This window comes from Marmota flaviventris, chromosome 5, assembly GCF_047511675.1.
Source record: "Marmota flaviventris isolate mMarFla1 chromosome 5, mMarFla1.hap1, whole genome shotgun sequence".
NCBI lineage: Eukaryota > Metazoa > Chordata > Mammalia > Rodentia > Sciuridae > Marmota > Marmota flaviventris.
The window spans coordinates 138,636,079-138,661,137 of NC_092502.1; the positions used below are offsets into that span (position 1 = coordinate 138,636,079).

General features: G+C 31.0%; 1 protein-coding gene across 2 annotated transcripts in view; it reads right to left on the bottom strand.

The window, feature by feature from the left end:
• Cdh9 (cadherin 9) overlaps window positions 1-25,059 on the bottom strand; it is a 99,093-nt gene that overhangs the window by 30,117 nt on the left and 43,917 nt on the right. For both annotated transcript variants that reach the window (XM_071611884.1, XM_071611885.1), the window contains exon 2: window positions 4,477-4,771. In XM_071611884.1, the coding sequence (XP_071467985.1) occupies window positions 4,477-4,771 (295 nt within the window). The remainder of the gene's footprint in view (window positions 1-4,476; window positions 4,772-25,059) is intronic.

Consider the following 25,059-nt stretch of genomic DNA (forward strand, 5'->3'; position numbering starts at 1 on the left):
TATTATTACTTTATCTTCTAAGTTATAGGCCTTGGGACATGCAGAAGTTACTCTTGATTATAAACCTGGGAATTGCAAGACTGGAATTAGCTGTAACTAGTCTGGGTAAGAACAATTATTCTAAATATTTTATCAAATGTTCTGTGTAGTGTTATGGATATTATTGGATACATTATTGAATCCAGAGCAAGTAAACCTCAAAAAAAAAAAAAAAAAAAAGGACTGAAATAGGACCTGAAGGAGTTGTTGATTGTGTTATTTCTATCAAAAACTACAGAGGAATTAGTGGTTGGAAAATTGCCCAGTGTGAGGAGGAGGACTGGCTAAATCTTTTAGAGTGCATTTAGGGAAATATCCAGGCTTTGAGAAAATATGCATGCCAAACTACCAAATTTATACAAGAGCAACCTGACCACAAGAAATGGAAAAAGGAAAATGTAGGGACTTCCACTAACATTTTAATAGAAGTACTTCCCATTTTCTCTAATTGCACGTATTTGTGTATTATCAAGTTTAAAGGCTTAATCAGAAGATGATAATGCAGAGGCTGGGGTTGTGGTTCAGTGGTAGAGCGCTCGCCTTGCATATGTGCGGCCCGGGGTTAGATCCTCAGCACCACATAAAAATAAATAAATAAAATGAAGGTATTTTTCCCAACTACAACTAAAAAATATTTTTTTAAAAAAAAGATGTTAATGCATTTCAATTTTTATGAGCTCATTAGAATCATTCACATTTAAGTAAAATGGGGTATGTTAATTATAGAGCTAAAATGGAATATGATATATGGTTTTGAAAGAAAGAAAGAGGGAAAATTCAAGGACAATGATTGGTGAAGGAGAAAGGAAGTGACAAATATTTTCAGAACAAAAGCAAATGTAAAGAAGATGCAGACTGAAGGAAATCCTTGGAGGGTGAGAAATTTTATTTCATTCTATTAAACTTCCTATCCTCCTCAGCTATTTGTAGTTTGTCAACCCACTGATTAAATAAAAATCACTAATATAATGAAAATAAAATTGTAAGTCAGTTTTTGTGCATTATTTCTTTTTTTTTGTTTTTAGAGAGAGAGAGTTTTTTTTAATATTTATTTATTTTTTTTAGTTTTCGGCGGACACGACATCTTTGTTTGTATGTGTTGCTGAGGATCGAACCCAGGCCGCACGCATGCCAGGCGAGCGCACTACCACTTGAGCCACATCCCCAGCCCGCATTATTTCTTTTAGATATATATTTTTTAATTTAATTACACATGTGCTTAAACTCTTAATATGGGTAATACATAGTCTGAGATGTTCCTAGATATCACCCCTTAATTTTCCTTCATAAAATTATTCACTTGTACAAATAAAAACAAAGAATATGTTCACTTGCAATAATTATAATGAGTTCATCTTTTATTTTATTTTTATAAAAAAAGGTATGTGGAACACAATGGAATATTACTCAGGCATAAAGAAGAATGAAATTTGGCAATTGTTGGTAAATGGATGGAACAGGAGAATATCATGCTAAGCAAAATTAGCCAATCTCCCAAAAACAAAGGCCTAATGTTCTCTCTGATATGCAGATAGATGCTGACTCACAAGAGGCAGGATGGAGGGAGGAGTGGAGCTTCACTGAATTGCAGAAGGAGGAATGGAAAAAGGGAGTGGAATGGGAATGGGGAAGACAGTATAATGAAACAGACATAATTTTCCTATGTTCATATATGTATGCATGACCAGTGTAACTCCACATTATGGGAAGTTACACTCCATGTAGGTATGAGATGTCAAAATACATTTTACTGAGATGTATAACTAAAAATATCAAATAAAAAAATGGTATGAGAGTTGCAACAAAGAACAACACAAATTCAGGTCATAAATACATCTACATTTTACTTAGACATTATGTGTATGAGTGTGTATAATTGTACCTAAAATTATATTGAAAAACACAGTGTTTTCCCTGCTTTACCCTTATTTGGATTTAATTTGAGAGGGGCATTTGATTTAATATAGTATATATTAAAAAATGCTCTTTAGTGGGCCTTACTCAGGTTCTAATAAAGTCGAAGATTTTCAGATTACATTTTGGACAACAAGTATAACTAACAGTGCAGGAAAATAGACAGTGAGATTGTCCAGCTACTTCTGAATCTATTAACCTATGTTTTTCGTTATCAATCTAGGCTAGCAATGAGCTGACTGTGTATTTTGGGCAAGGCACCTTAATTCTTTTGGATTCATGTGTACATATTTATTAAAGAAAGTACATAAACCAAAATTATAGTGCCTTTGGCATACTATATTTTATATAATAACATAGTTAAAAACTAGAAACACAAAGTCAATTAGTGGACCATAGAAGCAATACATTCACCAATGTCAGTAATAAAGAGTAATAACTATCCCCTACAAAAAGAATCAGGATTTATATGTATAATTTTTTTCATGTACATTTTAAAATTTTTATTAATTAGCTTCAACTAGAGTCATATAACTGCTTGTTGTGTAACTTTTTTCAGTTTTGTGAGATTCCTATCATGGAGTGCAATTGGCAATGGTAAAAAAATTCTCATTTTTAAAGCCTGATCAGAGGTTGCCCTGCTTACAACTTGATCTTCTGTAAATGAAATACAGGAAGTGTTTTAGAATGAGAAAACCTACAATCCTTCATTCACACATTAAGTTGATATTTTGTATTATGAAGAACTGAATCAGTGAAGACTTAAAATATATATATTTTATATATATATATATATATATATATATATACAAAAAATGCTTAGTTCAGTCTTGATGCCTTTATGTACTTAATAATATAATCTAGATTAGAATACTAGTATGAGGAAGAATCTGATTAGGCAGACAGATGGTAGGAATGTTTAGAGTGAGATATAATAGTTCTTTAAACATCACTATAAAATTCAGGAGAAAATACAGGCTTTTTAAATTTAAATATCAATAGTCTCTTATGATACTCTGTTTTAAAATGTGAAGTAATGCTTTGGAAACTTTTAAAGTATATTTATATTTTAATCAACTATAATCAAATTTTCTCATATTACAATATTTATGTTATCTTTTGTGTGCTTTTGAATTTCTATACATGTCAAATCTTTCTGAAGAAAGAAAAGTATAAGTTTTGGTATAGTAAAATGTAAAAATATCTGTTACAAAATCACTCATATAAAATGTTTTACAAATTTTAAAGAGTATTATCAAAAACCAAATCACTTGAAAGCAATTCAATACTAAATTGAATACCTAAGAGGAATATAATTTAAAATGTACTCTCATATGAAATATAAAAAGACCATGATGTGTACCTAAACTACCCTTGTGATGGAACACTATAGACTAATCCAAAGAACTGTACCAGGCTAACAGATACAAGAATAATATTAAAGAAAACATATCCACTCATGTTTTATTCCAGGCTTTATGATTTCACAGGATTCCTTTTTACATTATTGGAGAAAATACCCCTCAAAACAATAGAACAGCACTTTTTTCAAATAAATGAGATCTTATTTGCCATTAGAGGAAATTACTTCTTTATAAACTCTTGGTTCTTCTTGCCAGATACTCATATTTAACAAGTATTTTACATAAAATCCTCAGTAAAAATGTGTACAAGTATTTTTTTTACCTACATAGAAGTTATTTTAGATTGAAAGTTATGTTAGTTATAATAACATCAAATATATACTTAAGACTGTTAAGCCTCATATGCAGCTTGTATATTTTGTATACTATAAGTTTTATAATTTTTAAGAAATATTTTATACTTAAGAGTCTACTCTTATTAACAAATATAAACCTTCTACATGAATAGTGTTAAATGTAGTCACTCAGATATAATATTTGGATATTAATGAGTTAAATTTAAAATCTTAGGCAGATGTAATAGGAGAAAAAGTTATTTTCATTTTCATTTATAAACTTTTGTTCAGTAGTGGAACATGAACAAAAATAAACTAAAAAACAAGAAAAAAAAGCCTGGAATCTCGCCCATGAAGCTACCAGGTTATTTGATACTAATCCAGTTGCTAAATCTTTGTGAATTCTGAATTGCTAATTAACAGAATGGGGATTTAAAGTTTTATTTCCCATGCTTCTTAAAAAAAAGTTTTTTGAAAGATCAAATGAGATAATGCTTCAAAAGAAATTTGTCAAATGCAAGCATTAGGTTTTGTAATTCAAAATAACGCAAGCAAAGTTGTCCAATACTGCCTGCACTATTATTCCTTTCCCTTCACATAGAAATGTCTTCTACTTGCTCTCATTTGAGTGACAGTTGAATAGAGCTGAAGATATCCATGACAATGCAATGAAATAATTGTTCTCAGTAACTTGTTATGTAATAAGAGACTCTTGTTATGTAATAAGAGACAGCTCTTATCATGAAAGAGGTCACATATAATAACTACATCCTTGTATAATTTAGCAAACAAACATGGTGATTAGTTGACTAGGAAATACCTACCCACTCCAGACATTTCAGGAACACTAGCAGTATATAAGTCTTTTGTAAATTTTGGCTCATTGTCATTGATATCATGAATTTTAATGATAAATTCTGATTCTGGTTCCACTTGCCGACCAGTCTTTCGGTCTATAGCCTTGGCTCGAAGAATGTAGAGGGATTTTTCTTCTCTGTCTAATTTCTTTGCAGCATGAATGTCTCCTGTATTTTCATCTATGACGAACAGACTGCCAGCCCCATCTCCTGTTAAAATGTATTTTAAATTTCCATCTCCTTTATCTTGGTCAGTATGAAGCTTCAAAGAGGTAAAAAAGAAGAGTTCTGTAAACACATGCATTATTACAGTAAAAATAGTTTTGGCACATATCAACTAGACAATATCACTACAAATATGCTATCTTATTTTCATTGAGTGGAAACTAAACATTTCAGGTTTTGTTTTGCTAAATATTTTTAACAATTTCATTTATACATCATATGAAGCTAGATTGAAATAAAAAGGAAAATAAATGTATCTCTTTTCAATGCATAGTATTTGAAAGATATTTTTAAGTAGAACATTACAAAGAAATCTTTGTTACCTCTAGAGATAAAAAAAAAAAATCCATTAACTCAGATCTTGAGTTTTAAATGTCAAGTAATCATTGTAATATTTAAAATAATGAAACTCAAAGTTATGGTATGAGGAATTTCTGAACTTGATATAATGCTAAGTTTAAAATGAATAACTTAATTTTAAATTGATTTTATCACCATCCGATATAACATTGTCAAACCGCAGACTCTGTATTCAGGGAGGCCAGTCAGAGAGAATTTCAAACTCATATTTTCTGTATCACTTTTGAAGAGTAACTTTTCAATCACAATGTTTTCACTTGGAGGAAATTATTTTGTAGACATTTTAAATTTAAAGTAAAACAAAACATGACTTTCCTCTTTGTCCATATATTTTAGGTCTTAACAGAAATAAGTATTTATTCACAAATTATTTTCTTTCAAAATCTACCCTTCTATAAAATAACTTCTTAATGTAGAAAGCTCACCAATGAAAATTTAAAACAGTTTTACAATCAAAGAAACTTTGATTTGTAAAAGTTTTAAAAGTTTCGGCAATTCTTTAAAAATCAAATTGAGAAATAATAATTGTGTATGTTAAAAAATTGTGGGTTATGATATGATGTTTTGATGTATGTGTATATTGCAGAATGAGTAAATAATTGTAGATTAATTAAATCAGGCTAATTAACCAATTCATCATCTCAGGCTTATCATTTTTCTTGTGCGATTAAGTCATTTACAATAAAATCGATGGAGAAAGTGTGGTGTTATTTAAATGGTACCACACTTCACCTATTCAGGAAGAATAACCTTCAGTGATCTATTGTACAAAATATTAACTATAATAAATAATAATGCTCTTTATTTCAAAATTGCTAAAACTGTAGATTTTAATAAGACTGGAATCCTAACTAGTCTCCCCTTCTGGTGTAGTCTTACACCACATTCATCACAATTCTTATTGTTCTGAACTTACATATTTATCATGTCCAAATCCATCTTTGAATTGTTTATTTATATAAATGTTGCTTTTTATGTTAGCCAAAGTTTGAAACTTGTTTCCTTTTTTATCCTTCTTTGTTTTAAACCTATTAAAATAATCATCATATGTAATCCATCATTCTTTGAAATACTTTCTTCATCTGTCTTCCCTCCTTGGATAATACTCTGGCTTTTCCTCCAACATACTTCACCAGATCACTGCAGTAGTCTCCTAATCATGCTACCTCTATTCTTGCTCTATTTCAAACAATTTTCCACTTTTCTACATCACAAATATAGACATTTTACTAGAAATTAAAAATCTTCAACAAGCCATAGTGTTTATGAACTTAAACTCCTACAAACTAGGATTAGTTTCATGCAAAATTAAGTATTATATTGGAAACATCCTTTTGCTTTTTTTGTTTATTTTATAATTTAAGCCTCCTCCATTGAAAAGGGATAATCTCAATATTTAAAAATAGTCTTTACATTATTGTCATTGTAATTTCCTGATGTCTATTACCTCATTCAAACCTCCATAATGTGGCCCTTCATCCTGGAGACTCTGCCACTTTGCCCCTTCTTGACGCCTCCCATACATACCAATTGTTTGTTTTCCATTGTTTGTTTAATTTCATTTCTCAGGAAGCCTTTACCTGTTTTCACAGCTGGTGTTTACATATGTATCTTTTACCTTTAGACACCTTCCACTCTTTTTTTGTTTTCCCGTAAATAAATAATTGGCATATCTCATTTTGACATTTTCTTTTCAGGGCAACTTCTAGGGTAACACACTTCATTCCCCACTCTGACTTTCATCAAGTTAAGTATAATTTCGAACCATGCTACTAAAAGGTAAAATAAATTAGGAAAACATAGATGTCCATTTTAAATAACTCAATATATATTTCTTCTCTCTCACACACACACACAAACACACATATATTTATACACGTATATTCATAAGAAAACCAAATGTTTGTTCCCTTTTTAAATGGCATCTTCTCAAATAAATAAAAGGATTTGTCTATCATTGATTAATAGAAAAAAATCAGAACAGAAATAAATTAAATTACATGTTAGAAATCTCTAAAGTCCATAATATTTTATTGATCAGTGACTAGTTTTCCTAAAAATATTTATAAAAGTATTTTGTATATTTATCTCTGTATCACCTGTTCTTTTACTTTAAGAGAAGAAAAAAAAATTAATGAAGAAAATTATTGGAAAAAGATGACGGAGATGGATGGGTAAATAGAGAATAATGTAGTTATGAAAGTCTGTCAATTTGGCAAAAATTGTAGAATTAACTAAAAAGTTCACTTTATTGAGTTGCCTAGGCTAATTAATGTACTAGAAAATCACCTGGAGTCATCAAAATTATGGTCTACATAAATGTTGAATGTAAATGTTTGATTAAGCAACATACTTTTAAGTAGGATATTAATGGTGCAATACAGTTTATCTTTTCATGGTTTTATGTGATTATTTTTCATAAAAATAAACAACTATACATAATACTTATTAAAATTTTAATTTATCTTTAATTTTTAAGCTATACATATTTTATGCATATTAGGAATAAATTTGTATTGATTTCTTGAAACAGGAAAACAAAAAAAAGAGTCAGAAACTACACATAAATGAATTATAAAGTAACTCTTCACAGTTATATTCTACTGTTCTTTGCTTCATGCTTATTATACCTACAGGAAAAGAAATGTAAGAGATTTGTGAATTATCTCTATTGTTCTGTATAATTTTAGAATTTAAGCATGGAAGTGTCACTGTGATGCTGCAATTTGCTTAAAGCCATGGAATATTAAGTACTGTGGACAAAGAATAGATAGATTTTTCAGTGACATCTATTTAATTCTTATATAAATTATTGATAAACAACTTAGCTACATAGCAGAAAGTCTAAATGATTGTAATAAACTCTATAGAAATTTTGAATACATATGAATATTAAAAAATATTGTACTTTTTTTTCTATGTCTTTTCTTGTTATTTTCCAATGTGTTTAACATAATGGTATTATTTTAAGGAAGTATTTGCTTGCCTTTTATGATTTAGGTAATGTTCAACACTTTATTGTGTTGTATTAATCTCTTCATGAAATTGATTTTATAATTCTCAAAATTAGATATGATTCTACATTCTGTTTACATTAATGTTTAAATACTCATGGAAATACCTTCACTTTCAGTTATTTTATCCTCATTCAAAATACATAACAATCTGGAAAATGTTTACATAAACACAATAGCTTTCATAATCACTCCTCTTCTATTTGAATGGTTTTATAATCAGTGTTACAATATCAAAGAAATGGAGCATTATGCTTATTCTTCACACAGAAGATGTTGACTAAGACAAATTGAAACATTCATGAAATTATAGGACATTATAAATTTGTAATTTAATTTGAATGTAATTTAATTTATACATAAAAGATTTGCAAAAAATGGTAAAATCATTTCATTCATTTTACTATTGAGATTGTAATAATGGTGATTTTATTTTTTTTTATATCCACCTGATCTAATTTCTTCCAAAATGTTTTATATATACTTTTTACCTTTTTATTAAAATATGATTTTCAGGAATTTTTTATATAATAACATACATACATATTACAAGGTCATTTTTAGCTATTATTTTTAGTATATTTTTAAAATTTATTTTTTAACTGATACATAAAAATCATACGTATAAACACGATATTAGTTAATAGTTAATACACATCTACATTGTGTTTGTTTAAATCAATTAAACATATTTATATCCTTGATTATTTATTATTTCTTTATGGTGAATACTTTAAAATTCTTTTTTATAGCTATTTGTAAACTTACCTTATTTTATTTATTATCAATCCAGTGTGCAATACCATACCAGAGCTTTTTTTAATGTTTTACTGTAACTTAGTACCTATTGATCAATCTTTCTCCATTGTTTCCCACATGCCTACTCTAAAAGGTTGAGGTATTTTGTAAATGAAAATAAAATACTGAATGGTAGTGAAAAATGGTTGTAAAGGTCAGGTATGACCATGCGACCACTAGCGGAAACAAGGACATATGTTTTGTGACTCTTTTTTCCTTATTTTGTTGAATGTATTTGTGAGTATGTGTGCAAATATTTCAAATAAACTTGTTTTATTCACTCCATTATCATGTAATATTAAAGATGGTGATCTGAAATCTTGCAATTTAATTATTGCTAATTATATATCATGGCATTTATGTTATAGCATATTATTGGGAGAATAAACAGAACTCAAGGGTGAAGGTAACCTCTGGGGAAGGAGTTAGTATTTCATTGTAAGAAGGTTTGCTGTGTCATGTTAGGGGGGATTATGACCTTGTTTCTGTTTTATTTGGAGACAATGTATTATGTAAAGAGATGTCGCCTGTGAATGTCAATTTAGCAAGGATTGGAATTTTGATGGTAATTTCATGGGTCAACTTGACTGGCTTGTTCAGATATCATATTATTTTGGATGTGTGGGAGAGGGTGTTTTGGAGTGAGATTAACCTTTAAATCCATAGACTAAGCAAAGTGTATTGCCCACCACTACCACATGGGATGGTCTTCCTTCAACGCCTTGAAGACTTGTGTACTAAAAATATCTTGAGAAAGGAAGAATTTACCCTATGAGTTGACACAGCAGGCTGGTCATCCTTTGGACTCAGATCCAGTGTGGGAATTATTCCATTCATTGAGTTCTTTTAGACTCAGTTGAAAATGATATCATGGGTTCTCACCAGCTCCAGCTTCCCATATCTATGCTTCTCAAACTCTACAATAATGTGAGTTAATTTCTTGCAATAAATTGAAATATAGTTTCTGTTTCTCTGGAAATCTCATATAATCTAAATTCAATTTTTAAAAAAATATAAATTGTGAAATCAAAGAAAATTCAATAATAAATCATTTTCAAAATAAGGAGTGAGGATTTTTTGGTTGTTTGTTTAACCTTTTAAAAATGACTTTAAGACATAAATTATATTCAATAATATGTGTACATTTAATACATAAAATATTATAATTTTGACATGTATATATCTGTCATTGATATGTTTTTTAAGATGATTAGGGCAATAGCATCATAATCACTTTATACTTTGCTTAAAATGCTGAAAGTCCAAAATATAATAACAAACTCCATATATATAATACCAATAGTCCTTGTATGTTCTTAAATATATCTTCTTATTTTATATCATCTTATTTGGTTAGTAATGAGGAAAGGCAAAAAACCTGACAATAGCTAAAATAACTAGTAGAATACAGTATTTTTGATGATTTCATGTCCAAATACATTTCCAAAACATTTTCAAAAATGACATGTTGCATTTCAGGACAAAATTTATATTTTTCTAGCTCCCACTTATAATCCCAGGGTTTTGAGAGGTCAAGGCAATAGGATCACAACTTCAAAGCCAGCCTCAGCAAAAGCTAGGTGCTAAGCAACTCAATGAGACTTTTCTAAATCAAATATACAAAATAAAGCTGGGGATGTGGTTCAGTGACTGAGTGCTCGTGAATACAATCTCCAGTACCCTAAATAAATAAATAAGCAAACAAATAAATAAATTAATTAAATTTTTCTCATTTATTTCAGGTAAGTCAATTTATGTATTTAAATCAACTCATATTAAATATTGCTTCATGACTACTATATTAGAGCTTGAATGTGTAGTAAATGCAAACTCAACATAATATTATTACTATGTGATATCTTTACACCATAAGGATTTTGTGCTTGTGACTGGGCATGATGGTACAAACCTGTAATCATAAAGAGACAGGAGGCTGAAGCAAGAGGATTGCAAATTTGAGGCTAGACTTAGCAATTTAACAAAACACTGTCTCAAAATTAAAACTAAATAAAATAAAGGGTGAGGGATGTAGCTTGGTGGTAGAGAACACATGGATTGAATTTCTAGTACCTAGAGGGCAGCAGGAGGAATACTGGAGGGTATTCCTGCTTGGTTTAAGATACAATTGACTGAACTTGAGTTTTTTGGGAAGAATTTTATGGCACAGAAGTGGCACATGCACAGAATTGCAATCCTGCCAGATACAGAATTCAGGGATGTCATTGTGACATCAATATCCTAGACAGTATACAAAGGTAAAAAAGTCACAGGGAAGAGATCAACCGTTGGGAGCCCTGTGTTATCTGGGCAATGTTTGAGCCATTAAGGCAAGGAAGCCTTGCTCTGTAGTTCTGGGAACTTCTGGGAGAAATTCCCTGGTTACAAAAAGTCCAGATAATGCTGGAACCCTGACCTAGCGCACAACTCCAAGTTCAAACATAACCTCTGGACATGGGCATAACCTACCAAGCCAAAAAACACTTGTTTATTTCCCCTCTCATCCTATCCACCATAAAGGAGATCAGTGTGTACTGATATATATATATATATATATATATATATATATATATATATATATATATATATATATACTGATATATATATATATATATATATATATATATATATATATATATATAGAGAGAGAGAGAGAGAGAGAGAGAGAGAGAGAGAGAGAGCGCAAACGCAAACACAGGATTTTTCTTTATTTGAGGTCAGACCCAAGTGGTCTGCTCAATCCACCCATTTACAACTAATATATATATATATATATATATATATATATATATATATATATATATGTATGTATATATGTGTGTGTGTATGTATTTTAATAAATAGAGTAAAAATAAAATAAACATATTTAAACTCAGCTTAAGATCAAGGCTTACAGCACATTGCATTACCTACAATGTCCAGAGTATAATAATATGAAAAAAGCTATATAAATACGAGATACTATTATACTATTATATTATCTACATATAATTCACATATTTTGGAATAGGTGTTCATAGTGAATTATTATCATATCCACACATAATTAAGGCAGGTAATTGCAATAAGTATACTGTTAACAGATGTGTTCATATATCACTGTACACATGTAATATCATTGTGTTTTATACTTTTGATTTATGGAGAAATTTCTAAAACAGTAGATTAGTTCTAGTATATCTCATATCTAGTTTCTCCTTTATTAACATATTACATTAATATAGTATGTTTTTTATAATTGTGAGCCAATACAGACTCATTATTGTTAACCAAAGTCTATATTGTATTCACACTCCCTTAGTTTCTTCTTAATGTCTTTTAAATGACACTTATTCCATTCACTATTCTTGTCTCTTTAGTATTTTGTGTACAATGAAAATTACTCATTTTTTCATCTTTAATCACCTTGACAATTTCAACTATATGTCATGTATTTCATAGAATGTCCTTCTCTCAGAGTTTATCTGTGTTTGTCCCTCATAATTAGTTTTGGATTATGTGTTCTGAGGAGATACATCAAAGTAGTAAATGTTCATTTCCATCTCATCCTATCAAGGGTACTATAAATATGTCATGTAATTATTTATATTAATCTTGAATTATCAACTAGTTCAGACTAGTATTTAGTTAGTGATTCCTACATGAAATTGCTCTATTTATCCTCTTTTTTTCTTATCATATTCTTTGGTAAAAGAAAACTCATTATTTGTTGCCAACACATAGATTACAGATTTGTATTACACCTGTTTATTTGGGTTAAGCATTAAATGTGGGGGAATTGCTCAGCATGGAAGATTTGTTTTCTCCCAATTTATTTAGTTAGTCAATCTTTTATTTATATTACTTTGGATTCATGGATTCATATTTCATGTTTTGAGTTACAATCCTAAATTATATCTTTTTTGTTGTTGTTGTTCTGCAGTTTCTCTCTTAGTTCACTGAGAGCTCTTTCAATGGGTTCTGTTTTCCCTTTGACATACACCATTATCATGGTTTCTTTTTCTGTGTATGTTCACCTCATACTTTATGGCACTACAAGATGCTTCCTGGTCATCTTGTATATTTCTTGCTCTAATCAGAAAATCAGCCATTTCTTTGATAAGCCCCGGTTCCTAAGAAAATGGCAGTAGAAAAAAGTTATAGTTGCTAGGTGTTTGTTGCTGCTGGGGTGTTATTATGTATCTTCATAGCTTCCCAACAAAATCATATTTTATATATATATATATATATATATATATATAAATAAATATTATATATATGTATATATATAATATTATATATATATACATATATATAATATATATATATATATACACACACACACACTGTATGAGACTAGTTCTAATAATATTAGTTTACACATTAGTTCATTATGATATTTACAGTTCGATGTTTTAACATATTTGTTTTAGTAATTGATAGAACAAAAAGGCAAATATCAGACTCTAGAAAATGGCATTAACCTAATCAACATCAATGTCAGTATTTATAAAGCAAATCAACCACATTCTCACAATGCACATTCTTTTCAAGTACACATGGAGCATTCACCAGATTATACTAAATTGAGCTGGGATTGACAACAATTAGCCATGATCTGTTTATATATAATCTTTATTATGTCTATACTTCAAAGCTTAATATATGGAATCATTCTATTCCCATCAAAACTTCTTCAATTTAACATTTTCATAACAAATTGACATAGAATTAAAATCAATATGAGCCTACCTTTGACCTAGAATGGTAAGGACAATTTTGAAGATAAACACAGGAAAGTCTACATCATTATATTTCAAAATTTTTGAATTTATAATAAAGAACACAATGAGATGTTGGTTATAGTATAGATAAAAGAACGTGAACTATAAAATTCAGAAATAAACCCACAGGCACACCATGACTTACATTTAGAAAAAAATGCACCAATCTATCCATTGCAGAAGAAATCACAGTAATTCTACCTTAGCAACAGTATATCAGTAACTTTAAAAATGAAGACACTTCACCCATAACTCACATTGTTTACAAATATAAATTATATATGTATCATAAATCTAAACAATAAATTTCCAATGAAAATATTTATAAAACAGGAACATGAACTCATGACATAAAGTGGACAAACGTTTCATGTAACATCCATAGTCACTAAAAATAAAAAAATAAACACAATATTTGCTCTTTTACTAAAATAAAAATCAGTTCATCAGAAAACACGTGTTTTGTCTTCTGTTATTGTATATATGCATATTTAGGAATTTCTCTTCTAAGAGATCTGATCTTTTTGTGATTATATATTATTTCTTATCTCTCATAATTTGATTTGATGTTGGCTGCATATTAATGTAGCTACTTCAGCTTTCTTTTGATTGTTGTTAACTGAGTAACTTTTTCATTAGTGTATTATAGTTATACATAATATTGTTGCTCATTCTAACATAATTATATAAGCATAGAATATAATTTGCTCCAGTTTAGTTCCTAGTACTTCCCTTTCTCTCTTATCTCCTTTCCTCTACTCTACTATTCTTCCTTCTATTTATCCATAGTCTTTTTAAATTGGTGCTTTATAGATATACATAAAGTTGAGATTTACTGGGTTATATCCATTTAACTAAATAGGATAGTTTGTTCAATTTCATTCCAAACTTCCTCCCATTTCCCATCCTTGCTTCCTTCCCCTCTTTCTTTCCTCTATTGCACTGATCTTCTATTTTCATGATGCTACCCCTGGCACAAACACACATCCCCCTCCCCATTATTTTAGTCTATCTTCTGGGTACAAGAGAAAACATTTGGATCTTGACTTACATGAGGTATTGAAAATCGGACCCAGTGCTTTACACATTCTATCACTGAGATATGACTCCAGCCCTCGATTTGAATTCTCAATAATTCAAATTTTAACTGGAGTGACATAAGATCTCTGTGTAATTTTGATTTGTATTTCCTTGATTACTAAAGATGTTGAACTTTTTTGTTTATATTTGTGATTTCTATTTCTTCTTTTGAGAAGTGTCTGTTCAGTTCTTTTGCTCATTTATTGATTGGGTTCTTTGTTGGTTGTTGGTATTTTTTTAGTTCTTTAGATATTCTTCTTATTAATCCCCTGTCTGAGGAACAATGCAAAAGACCTTCTCCCATTCTGTAGCCTCTATTTTCATGCTCTTAGATTTTTTTTTCCTTTGCAGTGAGGGAACTTTTTAATTTGATGACATTCCACCTATTGATTCTTGGTTGTAATTCTTGTTAAAAAAGTTGGTGCTTGTGTCAATATTTTGGATTTCTGAACCCACATTTTCTTTTAGCCATTAAAACGTTTCTGATCTAATTCCAATGTTTTTATTCACTTTAAGGTGATTTTTATTCAGCATAAAGATAGGAATCTAGTTTCATTCAGTTTTCTCAACACTGCTTGAAACATGTAGAGAAAACATAGAATAGACTAATATCAAACAATGAAACGGAAGGAGCAATTAAAAATGTTCCAACTAAGAAAAGCCAAAGATCAGGTGTATTCTTATCCTAGTTATACAACACCTTTAAAGAAGAACTAGAGGCAATCCTCCTCAAATTATTCCATGAAATAGAAAAAGATGGAAGAGAGCCAAATTCATTCTATGAAACCACAATCACCCTGATACCAAAACTAGTCAAAGACATATCAAAGAAGAAAGATACTTCAGATCTATATCCTTCATGAACATAGATGCAAAAATCCTTAAAAAAAACATTGGCAAACCACATTCAAAAGCACATTAAGGAAAGGGTATACCATGATCAAGTGGGATTCATCCCAGGTATGCAAGGACAGTTCAACATATGAAAATCAGTAAATGCAACTCACCACATAAATAGAGTTAAGGACAAGAATCACATAATTATCTTAATAGATAAAGAGAAAGCATCTGACAAACTTAAGAATACTTTTTATGTCTCTTTTTAATCTTCATTTTAAAGTGAATTTACTGTACACAACATATACTTGCCCTGTATTTTTTTAATTATTATATTTGTAACATTGCTTGTCCATTGCCAAGCCTTCTCTCTCTCTCTCTCTCTCTCTCTCTCTCTCTCTCTCTCTCTCTCTCTCTCTCTCTCTCTCTGTCTCCATATGCCTAAATAAATGCAGAGAGAGTGAGAGAAAGCTGCATGTATATAATAGAAAGGAATAAAGTTCTAAAATAAACCATAAGTTCTCCCTTAGAAAAAAGAAAACTAAATTTCACAATCTGAAATAAATTCCTTAAAAGTCACCATCTACCAAAAATATAAATAGATTAAAATTTTAAAACAAAACAAAACAACACAAGAAGAAATACTTTAAACAGGACTCTAACAATTAGGTAAAAAAATCAACAAGTAATACCATTATAAAACAGAAAGAACTGGGATAAAATGTTTTCACTGGTGAATTCTTTAAAACATTTAAGAAAAAATTGTTACAAAATTTTAAAAACTTGTTCCTGAAAATAAAAGCAAAATAATAAATACTAACTCATTCTGTCAGACCAAAATTACCCTTAAACCAATTGCAATAAGCAATTGAAATTTGCAATTAACAACATAACGCTTTTTAGATTAATAAAAATATTTACAGATATTTAGTAAATATGTATACGATGTACACAGTTCTCATAAAAGAAAAAAAGAATAAATGAAGAGGTATTACATTGTCATTAGTAGAAAGATTAGATATTCTATAGATGTCAGTTTTTCCCCACTTGATCTAATCATTAGCAAATTTAAAGCAAGTTATATGTGGATATAGACATATTAACTATAAAATTTATGTAGGGAGAACAAAGACTCAGAATAATCATCAAAATATTGGGGAAAAAAAGCTGGAAAACTGACAATAACCAATTTGAAGTTTTTCTACAAAATATAATAATTGGGACAATGTGATGTTGATGAAAGAACAAACAGATTAATAGAAGAAAATTAAAAAGCCCAGAAATAGATCCAAGTAAATATATTCAATTGTTCTTTTGTAAAAAGAGAAAGAATTGCTTTTTTATTAGAAATGCTGTAAACATGAATATCAGCATTGAAAAATAAATCTAGATACAGTTTACACATTTCACACACAAACACACCTCAAAATAGTCATACCCTTGTTTTCTCAGTTTGTTCATTTCTATGACCCAATGACCTCGTGAGAACAACAAAAAGGAGAAAAAATATATTTAGGGCTCACAGTTTCATAGGTATCAGTCCACTGATGACAGACTCCATTGCTCTGGGTCCAAAGTGTGGCAGAACATCACAATGGAAGGTCTTGGTGGAAGAAAGCAGCTCATGTCACAGAAACAGGAACCAGAAATAATTCTGCTCATCGGAAACAAAATATAAACCCCAAAGCCATATCCCCAGTGACCCACCTCCTCCAGGAACTCCCTACATGCCTATAGTTACCCAATTAATCCATATCAGTGGATTAATGTACTGATTAGGTTAAGGCTCTTATGACTCCATCATTTCACCCTTAAACTTTCTTGCATTGTCTTACATATGAATTTTTTTGGGGGGACACCTCGTATCTAAACCATAACAGCCTTAAATGTTAAGGCAAATCTATAGATGTATAGAAGACAATGAGAAAAATCTAAATCATCTTATGATTGGCAATGTACTTTAGGTACAAATGTATGATCCATAAAAAAATCACAAACTGAATTTCATGAAAATTACAAATATGTTCTCTGTGAAAATTATTATTAACAGAATGAAAAAGACTCAGTCCAGGGAAAATGGTAGCAAACTACTTATTGGGCAGAAATCTCAAAAAAAAAAAAAAAAAAATATATATATATATATATATATATATATATATATATAGAGAGAGAGAGAGAGAGAGAGAGAGAGAGAGAGAGAGAGAGAGAGAGAAATTGTCAGAGAACAAACAACCCAACTAAAGAAAAGAAAAAAACTTAAGATCTAAGGAGTCACCTTACCAAATAAGACAGAAACAAATAAAACGAGCATATGAAAATATACAACATTGAATTTCCATAGGGAACTAAAAACTAAATGAGATACCACTTCATTCATATTAGAATGACTAAATTTCAAAGTCCTGGGAGCATTAAATGTTGATGAGGATGTAGACCATAGGAATTCTTGTTCATTGCTGGTATGAATACAAAATATTGAAGCCACTTTTTAATGCAGTTAGGAAATGTCTCACAAAGCTCAATAGTCTTACCATATTACCTAACCAGGTAGTTATCTGAATATGTTGAAATACCTCTACACAAATGTTTATACAACTTTAGACAAAATTCCCAATTACTGGAAGCAGCCAAGATGTCCCTTGGTAGCTGAATTGATAACTGATTATACATCCCTAAAAAATATTATTCAGTAGTAAAAAGAAATTAGCTACCAAGCTAAATAATACACAAAGGAACATTAAATTCAGATTACTACATGATAGGAACTAGTCTGCAAAATATTTTATAGACTACATGATTCTAATTTCATTACATTCTCAGGAAGGCAAAAGTATAGAGAATAGAAAGATAGCCATTCTAAGACTAAATGGATGTTAGGAATGAATAGATCTAGCAAAGGGAATCTTTATGCATTGAGACTACTCTATAAGATGCTGTAATGGGGGATACAAGGAACATGCATTTGTTGAAACTCAGATCTGTACAGGACAGAAACTGAATTCTAATGTGAACTATATGGGCCATAGTAACAGTGTAACAATAATGATTCCAAACTAACACAAGATGCTTATAAGAGAGACAACTATGTGTGTGTGTGTGTGTGTGTGTGTGTGTAGGCATATGAAAACTCATTACTTTATGCTATCTTCCGTAAAACTAAAATTGCTCTAAGAAATAAAGTTTATTAATAACTGAAGTTAAAAGTTAAATTGAAAAGAAAGATAGGTGTGTGAAATACTGAAAAACTTCTGTTCAGACTTTAAAATGGAGCACAGCCATTGTCTACATTGGATTTTAACTCATGAGTGTTTTGAAATAAGGCAAATTACATGGTACAGTGGAGTTAATTTTGAAATTCAAGTACAAGTAAACTGGTGAGAATAATTAATCAAGAAATATTATTGGAGGAAATAAATTTGTATTAATATACTGGGGACATCTCACTTGATTTGTAAAGTTAATTCAGGATTTAGAAAAAAAAGTCCTGTTTTCTATCCTCCATAGTATACTTTTGAAAATAAGCTTGAGTTTATCCAGGTTAAGCCTGGTGTAATAAGCATTGTTTCAGAAAACTGAAATTGTGCTTAGAATATTCCGTTAGCAAATAATCACTGAATTTAAAAAAAAAAAATGAATGAACATCTTCTGTTCAACCAATATACATAAACAAAGCTTCTTATACTCCTTACGTCCTCATGTTAAACAGCTCAAGATAATGCAGTTTTAAACAAGGATCAATGTCATATTAATGCATTTCAAGAAGCACTCCTACTGGATACAAACAATGATGAAAGGATCAGCCCACTTGGTTCTGAGAAAAGTTTTCTGTTTCCATAAGGTAAACACAAATTGACTTTGACATTTTTCATTTTGTTAAACTTTGTTACATTATAAATAGCCCTTGCTCAGCTGAAGGTAACTTTCCATAGAGAAAATGTTCATACTCATTCAATCCACACGGAGACTTCTTCCATTTTTCTATGCATCTTCAGAATGGCAATATCTTGGTGTCCACAGTTCAGGAACTCTCTATCCTTAGAGTGCCATGTAGACTTCTCCACTTAACTGCTCCCTGTCATTGTGGCATAGAGAATAAGAACCAACCCACTGCCTATCAGAGTTAAGGTAGGAATCTAGGAGGGTACCCTTCCCTCTCCAAACACAATGTTTTCTAGTGGTTTATTATACACAAAGTTGACTGAAGAACCCTACAACACAAACTGTTACTTGTCCTCAGATCTTTCACAGAGCAACTAATCTTATGTATTTGTGTAATAGCCCATGGATATGGGAAAAGAAAACTAGTTTTAAATGATTACACACTCTAGGAATAATTTCACTGCTATACACTGTGTATGGGAGTTACTTTAGACCTGCACTGTGATAATTCTATTCTTATTTTCAGGTTGCATCAAAGTCTGGTATTTACTTTTCACTGGGACAGAATATGCTGGGTAAACTGGTAGTTTAAAATACCTGTTTACAGTTCCAAACTACATCTGGGTATGATGAGGCAATCTGTAATCCCAGCCACATGGGAGACTGAGTCAGGAGGATCACAAGATTGGTGCCAGTCTCAACAAATTAAGGAAACACTCAGCAGCTTAGTGAGACACTGTCTTGGATTATAAATAAATAAATAGAACTGGGGATGTAGTTCATTGGTAAAGCTCCTCTGTTTTCAATCCCCTGTACCAAAACAACCCCAAAACAAATGAACAAAAAAAAAAATTGATGGTAATGTTCTAGGTCAATGTGTTTATAATATTTAGGATCCTATAGATTGATAGCTTGGTTTAATCAGTTGCATGTCTAAATTGCATACAAACCCAGGGGGGATATAAATATTCTTTCTGATATCTTCTGCCAAAGCTACTCTGATACCAAAAATTTTTATTCTCACTTGGTGTTTCACAACTTGACCAAGATTTTAACTTGCTTTTTCCCCCTATTTTGATTTCAGCAGTCTTAAAGCAAAGGACATTTTCCTCATATCGAGTATGGATTGTGATGAAAAAAATACAAATTTGGAGTCCAAATTAATTAGTCACTCTATTATTAAAGATCAAACAAGTGGATGAATTTAACTTTCTACCAATAGTAGCACCATATTTTTCTGAGAGATTCTCTTAATACAAATATGTTATGGTCTGTAAACAAGTCAAGATGGCATCTGGTATTTTGCCAGGGGGAGTGGTTTGTGAAGTAATGCCAGCGAGCCATTAAGTGTGGAGATTCCTTATTGGTTGACTACTGTATCTAGTTTATGTTAATTAAGATAAGCTATGTATAATGTATATATACCCCTCCTGTCTTACAATAAACAGCTCCCACTCCTGCTGTATCAATCTACACAAGTTGCTCGTCACCCCCCGGTTAATTTGCTACAGCCGGACTGCAGCACAAATAGGCAAAAACAAAACTTCAAACAAACAAACATACAAAAAACCTTAATCCTTCAACTCTCCTTAAATACACTGCTGAATAATTTCTTCTTAATTATCTAGCCATACACGCCAATCAACTATCACTAGGGGATACAGCTGACTAGTAGGCATTTTATAAGGATGAAGAGGGCAAAATGACCTACTGTAGATAGACTCAGTTTTATAAGTGAATTATACTGGACAAAAGTTCCAAGGGGCTGAGACAGTTGCATGATGAAGACTACAATGGAGTTTGTGAGCTTAGTGGATGTGGCAGCAACTGTTGTAAAGCTGGGTGAACTATGAGTGTCTGCAGAACAATGAGTCAGAAGATAACAGATTGCTGCATGGCACACAAACTGTGCTCTCAAAATATTTACTCCCAAGGGAGAATTAAGTCGTGTTCAAGTAACAGTTATGTTATATTTATTACTTTGCTCTGTTATTTAAGGTTTAATGAGATAATGTTGGTAAAGACTTATCTTAGTTCCTAACATATAATGTGCTCTCAATAAATTAGAATTTGTTTAAGACTGCTCTTTTGTTACTATTGTTCTGTAGTTTAGTTTAAGGTCTGGTTAGTTATGCCAGCTGCTTCATTCTTACTGCTAAGGATTCCTTTAGCTATTCTGGGTCTCTTATTTTTCCAGATGAATTTCATGATTGCTTTTCTTATTTCTGTGAGGAATGCCATTGGGATTTTGATCTGAACTGTATTAAATCTGTACAGTGCTTTTGGAAGTATGGTCATTTTGATAACATTAATTCTGCCTATCTAAGAGCAAGGTAGATCTTTCCATCTTCTAAGGTCTTCATTGATTTCTTTCTTTAGGGTTCTGTAGTTTTCATTGTATAGAACTTTCATCTCTTTGTGTTGATTCCCAAGTTTTTTTTTTTTTTTTGAGGTTATTATAAATGGGGTAGTTTTTCTCATTTCCATCTCAGAGGATTTGTCACTGATATACAGAAATGCCTTTGATTTATTGGTATTGATTTTATAACCTGCTACTTTGCTGAATTCCTTTACTGGTTCTAGAAGTTTTATGGTGGAGCTTTTTGGGTCTTCTAGGTATAGGGTCATATTGTCAGCAAATACTTAGCAAATAGTGCTAATTTAAGTTCTTCTTTTCCTATACATATCCTTTTAATTCCTTTCATCTGTCTAATTGCTCGGGCCAGTGTTTCAAGGACTACGTTACATGGAAGTGGTGAAAGAGGGCATCCCTGTATTGTTCCAGTTTTTAGAGGGAATGCCTTCAATTTATCTTAATTTAGAATGATGTTGGCCTGGGGCTTAGCCTTTATGATGTTGAGATATGTTCCTGTTATCTCTAGTTTTTCTAGAGTTTCAAACATGAAGGGGTGCTGTATTTTGTCAAATGCTTTTTCTGCATCTATTGAGATGATTATATGATTCTTATCTTTGAGTCTATGAATGTGATGAATTACATTTATTGATTTACTTATGTTGAACCAACCTTGCATACCTGAGATGAATCCCACTTGATCATGGTGCACAGTCTTTTAGATTTGTTTTTGTATTTGATTTGCCAGAATTATATACAGAATTTTTGCATCTATGTTCATTAGAAATATTGGTCTAAAGTTTTCTTTCTTTGATGTGTCTTTGCCTGGTTTTGGAATCAGGGTGATATTGGCCTCATAGAATGAGTTTGGAAGTGCTGCCTCTTTTTCTATTTCCTGAAATAAATTAAAGAGTATTGGTACTAGTTCTTCTTTAAAGGTCTTGTAGAACTCGGCTCTATAACCATCCAGTCCTGGGCTTTTCTAGGTTGGTAGGCTTCTGATGGCGTCTTCTATTTCATCACTTGATATTGGTCTGTTTCAATTGTGTATATCTTCCTGATTCAGTTGGACAAGTCATATGACTTAACAGACTGGTTGACCAATGGTACAGAATAAAGGACACAGAGACTAACCCACAAAATTACAATTATCATATACTAGACAAAGGTGCCAAAAACATGCATTAGAGAAAAGATATCCTCTTCAACAAATGGTGCTGGGAAAACCAGAAATCCATATGCAACAAAATGAAATTAAACCCCTATCTCTCACCATGCACATAACTCAACACAAAATGGATCAAGGACTTACGAATACAACCAGAGACCCTGTGTCTAATAGAAAAAAAAGTAGGCCCTAATCTCCATCATGTGGGATTAGGCCTCAATTTCCTTAATAAGACTCCTATAGCACAAGAATTAAAACCAAGAATCAATAAATGGGATGGACTCAAACTAAAAAGTTTCTTCTCAGCAAAAGAAACAATCAATGACGTGAATAGAGAGCCTACATCTTGGGAGCAAATTTTTACCTCTCACACATCAGATAGAGCACTAATCTCTACAGTATATAAAGAACTCAAAAAGCTAAACACCAAAAAAAAAAAAAAAAAAAAAAAAAAAAATAACCCAATCAATAAATGGGCCAACATCTGAACAGACACTTCTCAGAAGACAATATTCAATCAATCAACAAATATATGAAAAAATGTTCATCATCTCTAGCAATTAGAGAAATGCAAATCAAAACTACTCTAAGATACCATCTCACTCCAGTCAAAATGGCAGCTATTATGAAGGCAAACAACAATAATTGTTGGCGAGGATATGGGGGAAAAGGCACACTCATACATTACTGGTGGGACTGCAAATTGGTGCAGCCAATATGGAAAGCAGTATGGAGATTCCTTAGAAATCTGGGAATGGAACCAACATTTGACCCACTTATCCCTGTCCTCGGACTATATCCAAAGGACTTAAAAACAGCATACTAGAGGGATACAGCCACATCAATGTTTATAGCAGCACAATTCACAATAGCTAAACTGTGGAGCCAACCTAGCTGCCTTTCAGTGGCTGAATGGATTAAAAAATGTGACATGTATACACAGTGGAATTTTACTCAACAATAAAAGAGAATAAAATCATGGCATTTGCAGGTAAATGGATGGTGTTGGAGAATATAATGCTAAGGGAAGTTAGCTAATCCCCAGAAAACAAATGCTGAATGTTTTCTCTGATACAAGGAGGCTGACTCATAGTGGGGTAGTAAGGGGGAGCATGGAAGGAATAGATGAACTCTAAATAGGGAAGAGGGGTGAGAGAGAAAGGGCCCAGGGGGCAGGAGATTAGCAAGGATGGTGGAATATGATAGACATAATTATCCAAAGTACATGTATGAAGACATGAATTGGTATTAACATATTTTATATACAAACAGAAATATGAAAAATTGTTTCATATGTGTAATAAGAATTGTGATGCATTCCACTCTCATGTATTTTAACAATAAAACCAAAAAAGACTGTAGTTTTGTTATTTTTGAATTAAATCTACCAAATTTATTATTTTATTTCTAATTGTTCTAAGTCATAAAAATTCAATTCTCATTAAATCATACCTACCAGCATTCCTGTTATTTTTTACATTGCTTATTATTATTTTTATTCCATATTAGGGTGTATTTTGCTCCTCACTAATTAATTTTTTTTAATATTTATTTTTTAGTTGTAGTTGGACATAATACCTTTATTTTATTCATTTATTTTTATGTGGTTCAGAGGATTGAACCCAGTGTTTCGTGCATGCTATGTGAGTGCTCTACTGCTGAGCCACAACCCCAGCCCCCTAATTAATGTTTTGTTTCTGTTTCTTTTTTTCCCTCTGTGAATGCTAATCTTCACTTCCTTCAATGTAATTGCATTGTACATTTCCTAGGGTTTTTGCTTTCCTCATTGATATTTCCATTTTCTGTCTTTTTATTCTTATTTCTATATTTTTGTATCATAGATGCTAATTTCTATAAAATTTTTCTCCTGAAGAAAAATTAAATGGCTTTCCAAACTTTATTTTCTCTGTGAAATGTAACTTGTTATTTTCTTTCTTTAAAATCATTTTATGCTTGCATATTTATGTTTCAGTATTTTGAATCCAAATTTTTCCTTTTTTTAGTTTTCTTTGCTTACATTGCACAGAATATGCATTTCAGAATATGCTCCATTTCCAATACTGACCAGAAGCTTAT